Genomic DNA, 5,640 nt, shown 5'->3' with positions numbered 1-5,640 from the left:
ATGCTTTACCAGTTAAGACACTGTGTAATAATAATGGCCATTTTTCGGTGGGCCACTCCATGATTTGGGCAACCTTCTCAAAATGTTGGAAATATTTATCAACTTCATTTTCATGAATGGTGGTACTTTCAAATGTAGATTAAGTTTAAAGTTATCATTTTGCCTTGGTCGATCAGTGTTAAGTCTAATTTCCATTTCTTTCAGCCTAATTTCTTTTTCGGCTTCGAGACGTTTATTTTCTCTTTCATCTTCAATACGAGCTTGTTCTTTCTCGGCCTCAATACAAGCTTGTTCTTTCTCGGCTTCAATTCGAGCTTGTTCTTTCTCGGCTTCGATACGTGCTTGTTCGGCCTCGAGGTGTTTATTTTTTCTTTCAGCTTCCATACGAGCTTCTTCATGCTCGATTTGTTTGAGTATAAGCTATGAATGTTTCTAAATAAACTTAATCTAAACAACATTCATATTAAAATGAATACATAACAATAAATTCGTTACAGTCACGAACAGAAATGAACCCTCCTAAGAAAATCCTGGCGACCCACATACATATTAAAGATATCTGTACTTACCACACCTTTCAGAGGTAGATAATTAGCATCAGTGTTCAAGAAAGATTTGGAAATTGTGTTCGCTATTAACAATAATACCTCGTTAATAATTTGGGTCTAGATGACTTTATGTTTAAGTTCAATTTGTTAGTAATATATATGTGTGTGTGTGTGTGCGCTACTCAAGACCTATTTATATTTTGTTTATTTAGCTTGCCTGTGACAAAAGACAACGGTCCGATTTGGCTTCCCCCTGACACTCCCACTACTCGTCAGGCCTTTGATGAATATAAATTTACGTCAACCGATGTCGCTTCCGCTTCATCGCTGAGCAGCCCTCGGTCGCCTTTGAGTCTGTTAACGGAAGACAAGCACGCTGCTCTGCACGAGACATTGGATGATGACATCGAGGAGTTCCACGTTAGCGGTTCCAAAAGTCCTTTGCTTCCAACCATTCGTGTGACCAGTTTTTAAATTAAAAGTTTATTTCCAAAATAACCAGATCATCCGTCCACCAAAGTTCGAGTTAACTGTCAACTCATTGCCCAAATTTGTTTATCTCAATTCACTAACAAACATATATTATTATTATTTTAGTTTTTATCTTAAAGTCTCATGACAGGTGTACTTTAGTGTAAATATTCTGCCATGAATGTCTGATCAAAATATTGGGATTTTTTTTTTATGTTTTATTAAAGAATAGTAAAACAAACTACTCTGTTATCGGACATAAGAGTTGTTAAATAAACACCACGATTTCTGTATAGACCTATTCAATTTGATAACACATGTTTGTGTTAAGTTTTATTCAGATAGATCCACCGTTAAATACGTAAAGTGACCTCTGAAGAAACAAATTTGTAGAGGATCCTATTACTTCGATCGTCGTTTTGTTTTTTGGTCAAAGCATCGCGTCTCGTTTAAAATTTGGTCAGAGCTTGAGCAATGTCCAACTTTTATAACTTCGCTTTTTCACACAACCGTTAAACTTGCGGTGTTGTAGACTACGATTTCAGCTATTAAACTGTAACGTAGTGTATAAATAAAAATATAATAAACAGCTAGTTTATAGTGATTGATGTCTGTATTTCAGGAATCAACACACATGATTATAATTGTTTTTTAGCAAAGCCACATTGGACTATCTACGGTGTCTAACGCGGGGAATCGAACCCCGGATTTTAGCATTGTAAGTCCGTGGACGAGATTATAAACTGGTATATATATATGTTGTTCTAACGTTGTTCTTTCGTTTCACTGGTTCTTTGAAATTATTTGGTGAAATTATTACGAAGTACATTTCACGTAACTATAAAAAAGCTTATTTCTTCCTTAACGTTTAGGCCTGGTGCTTAAGGTGCTCGACTCGCAATCTGCGGGTTCGAATCCCCGTCACCGAACATGCTCGCCCTTTCGGCCGTTACAAGTGAAGGTCAGTCCCACTATTTGTTTGTAAAAGAGTAGCCCAAGAGTTGGCGGTGGGTGGTATTAACTTCTAACTAATCTATCACTGCTAAATTAGGAACCGCTAACGCAGATAATATTCGTGTAGCTTTTTGCGAAATTCAAAATAAATTAAGCCTTAATTTTTGCTACTAATATTATCACTTGTCAACAGTTTTACTTGTAGGCCCGAGTTCATCAATTGTCATTCGCACTTTCAACTGAAATTTACTTACTTATGATACTAGGATTAAAGTAAAAATAAAATTGTACAATTTCACGATAACTAACACTGATCTGAATACTTCACTTCGACTGGCAATCTACTAACTGAAAAATTACTCAATGTTTCACTGATTTTCGTATCTATAATGTAGCCTTGTTTCTAGACACTTCATAAAGTCTCTCTTACTAGTGTTCCGGAACGTTCTAGGTATTCTAGGACTACTTTTACAAGTAAAGAAAAACTTTTCAAAAACGGAAGTAAATGTAGGGATGGCTAATATCAATCCTTCAAACACAATGTAAACAAGACAGTACGGATGACATCATCCCTACATAATAACAGACACATAGTGTAGTAAAATGTTAATAGACAAAAGCAGGATACATTAAATTCAAGTCTTACAGGCAGTCACGAGAGGGATATAGCTATTCTGTGTGAGGTATCGTCTCAGAAACAATAAATTTCAATTTCATTTAATAGTTTCTGTTTATAATTTAGTTTTTTCAGATATATTTACTAACAATTTGATGATCCCTAATTCATTTTGACCAGTATATACATACACACACTTGTATCCTTTCACAATTTGGAATACTTGAATATTATTTGAGTTGAGAGTTGCAAGATTTGTAACAGCAATTTAAACACTAATCATGAAACTTGCTTTTTTAAATTAAAAGAAATATGCAATATTACTATATTCCTTTTTGTCAAATATGTTGTGTATACAAGTTGTAAATTCGCTATAAAAATGTTGGCTTAACACCGAAAAGAACACACAATAGGTCCCACGAAAAATAATTTATTATTGTTGAACACCTTGCATCGGTTAAAAAGAAAAGGAAATACACGTGACCAATCTAACAAAGCAGACAAAAGGATATGCATGACTATATGGAAGGTGGACATACTGAGGGACAAACCCTCAAAATGGAGCGTGTGGTTGGTTTAAATTTCAACCATAGAGACATACAAAAATTAATATACTTAATTATGTACACCTGATCCCAATTCCATTACCCGTGACCTTGATTTAGAAAGATGGCCTCAATACTCACATGTACACTTCTGGATTGAAAAATGTAAAAAAGAAATAAAATATTTCTATAGAATAAGTTTAAAACACAAAACACTTGAGGTTATAAATAAAATTTGAAGATATAATTGTTGCTATGGCTGCCAAAGTTTCAGCTTCCAAGTATCAAGTACAGACAAGAAAACGATGATCGTTTTCCCAATTGTCAGCAAAAGTGAACATAATCTTAATTGACTGGTTTTTCAACTGCAAACAAACATGACCATCATCTTAACTGACTGATTCTATAAATGTTAATAAAGGTACCCATCATCTTAATTGACTGGTTTTTCAACTGCAAACATACATGACCATCATCATAACTGACTGATTCTATATATGTCAATAAAAGTGATCATCATCTTAATTGACTGGTTTTTCAACTGCAAAAAAACATGACCATCATCATAACTGACTGATTCTATAAATGTCAATAAAAGTACCTATCATCTTAAAGAACTGGTTTTTCAACTGCAAACAAACATGACCATCATCATAACTCACTGATTCTATAAATGTCGATAAAAGTACCCATCATCTTAATTATCTGGTTTTACAACTGCAAACAAACATGACCATCACTTTGAATAATGCTTGTTTAACTGTCATCCAAAATTACCATCGTTTTGACAGAAAATTTTACAACTGTCAACAAGAATTATCATCGTCTTGACTGTTTTCACAACTACCAGAAAGCCTGAAGACCAGTTTGACTGTTTCACAACTATCAACGTAAGTGACCATTATCATCATCTTGACTGTTTTCACAACTACCAACAAGCCTGAAGACCAGTTTGACTGTTTCACAACTATCAACGTAAGTGACCATTATCATCATCTTGACTGTTTTCACAACTACCAGCGAGCCTGAAGACCAGTTTGACTGTTTCACAACTATCAATGTAAGTGACCATCATATTTTTTTTACAACTATCAACAAGTGACCAATACCTTAGCTATCTTTCACAGTTGTCAAAACACTGAACACAACCTTGATTATTCTCACATGCCCCAAATCTGCCAAATGACTGTTTCTCAACTTTCAACAAAAATGACCAACACCTTTTTTACACCTGATGTCTAGAAGAACAACTAAAACATGCTGCTTAAATAACTTATGAAGACTGAACTGTAAATTATTTTACAGAAATATCTAAATATACTGATTTCACCAATTTCTATAAATTTAGAAAAAAATTTATATTTAGTCACAAACCAACTTCAAGTAAAAGATATTTCTAAAAATACTGAAAGCACCAAAAACATTGTTAAATGGGTGGTTTGGTTTCCAACTAGAAACAAATGAAATATACATCAAGTTTAACTGCTAGTTATATGATTCATCATGAATAAACTAACTATGAAGGTGGCACTACTGACTTTCAAACATAAAATAAACCACACAAAAAACTAGTTTCTAGAAAATAGAGCTGCTTCTTTGTTATTGAAGTTTGTTAACTTTCTTCAACTCACTAAACATGACCAATGTTATGTTCTTTTATTTATATTGGCTCTAAATAGTTATGGCAGCTTTTTTGTTGTTGTTATTATACTGATGTGATCACTTATCTTTAAGAAATATACGTGAAATTCCTGCCACTATGCTTTAGTTACTTTAACACACATACTATATTAACTAGAAAGACACTTTCATCAAAATACCCTTGCAATAACGTAGCTAAGTAATTTATCAAAATCACTGATTAATAACAAAGAAAATGATACCACCAAGTCATATATTTTTCACAGAAGGACAGACACTCTACAGATAGTATAATACTATAATATAGTCTAACAATAACAAAATGTAAGTCTTATTTCCTTCAAGAAGAGATGAGTGGATGAACATAACCTGTAATTTATAGATATAAAAAATAATCATTACATGTCTTCCTATACTTTCTCTAATAAACTTTAACCTTTATGTACATCTTCCTATACTTTCTCTAATAAACTTTAACCTTTATGTATGTCTTCCTATACTCTCTCCAATACACTTTAACCTTTATGTACATCTTCCTATACTTTCTCCAATAAACTTTAACCTTTATGTACATCTTCCTATACTTTCTCCAATAAACTTTAACCTTTATGTATGTCTTCCTATACTTTCTCCAATAAACTTTAACCTTTATGTACATCTTCCTATACTTTCTCCAATAAACTTTAACCTTTATGTATGTCTTCCTATACTTTCACAAGTAAACTATAACCATTATGTATGTCTTCCTATACTTTCACAAGTAAACTTTAACCTTTATGTACATCTTCCTATACTTTCACAAGTTAACTTAACCTTTATGTATGTCTTCCTATACTTTCACAAGTAAACTTTAACCTTTATGTAT

The 5,640-nt window shown here is 33.0% G+C and overlaps 2 protein-coding genes across 4 annotated transcripts in view; one reads left to right on the top strand and one right to left on the bottom strand.

Moving 5' to 3' along the window:
• LOC106465844 (multiple PDZ domain protein-like) overlaps positions 1 to 1,553 on the top strand; it is a gene marked incomplete at its 5' end in the record, with an annotated part of 65,327 nt that extends 63,774 nt beyond the window's left edge. The window contains one exon of the mRNA XM_013926086.2: positions 761 to 1,553. Coding sequence (XP_013781540.2) covers positions 761 to 1,022 — 262 coding nt within the window. The remainder of the gene's footprint in view (positions 1 to 760) is intronic.
• Positions 1,554 to 3,003: 1,450 nt separating this feature from the next.
• Positions 3,004 to 5,640, bottom strand: part of LOC106465847 (serine/threonine-protein kinase STK11-like) — a 49,326-nt gene continuing 46,689 nt past the window's right edge. Inside the window, exons 9-11 of one of the 3 annotated variants that reach the window (XM_022393800.1) lie at positions 5,589 to 5,630; positions 5,296 to 5,547; positions 3,004 to 5,211 (exon numbers count right to left, since the gene is read on the bottom strand). The gene's annotated coding sequence lies outside the window, so the exon portion shown is untranslated. Of the gene's footprint in view, positions 5,548 to 5,588; positions 5,631 to 5,640 lie in introns of all 3 variants that reach the window. The other 2 variants (XM_022393799.1, XM_022393801.1) reach the window with 2 other exon arrangements.

The sequence above is a fragment of the Limulus polyphemus genome, unplaced genomic scaffold (genome assembly GCF_000517525.1).
Source record: "Limulus polyphemus unplaced genomic scaffold, Limulus_polyphemus-2.1.2 Scaffold2071, whole genome shotgun sequence".
Taxonomy (NCBI): domain Eukaryota; kingdom Metazoa; phylum Arthropoda; class Merostomata; order Xiphosura; family Limulidae; genus Limulus; species Limulus polyphemus.
The sequence above is the reverse complement of the archived record's forward strand: the minus strand, read 5'-3'. Positions and strand labels throughout refer to the sequence as shown.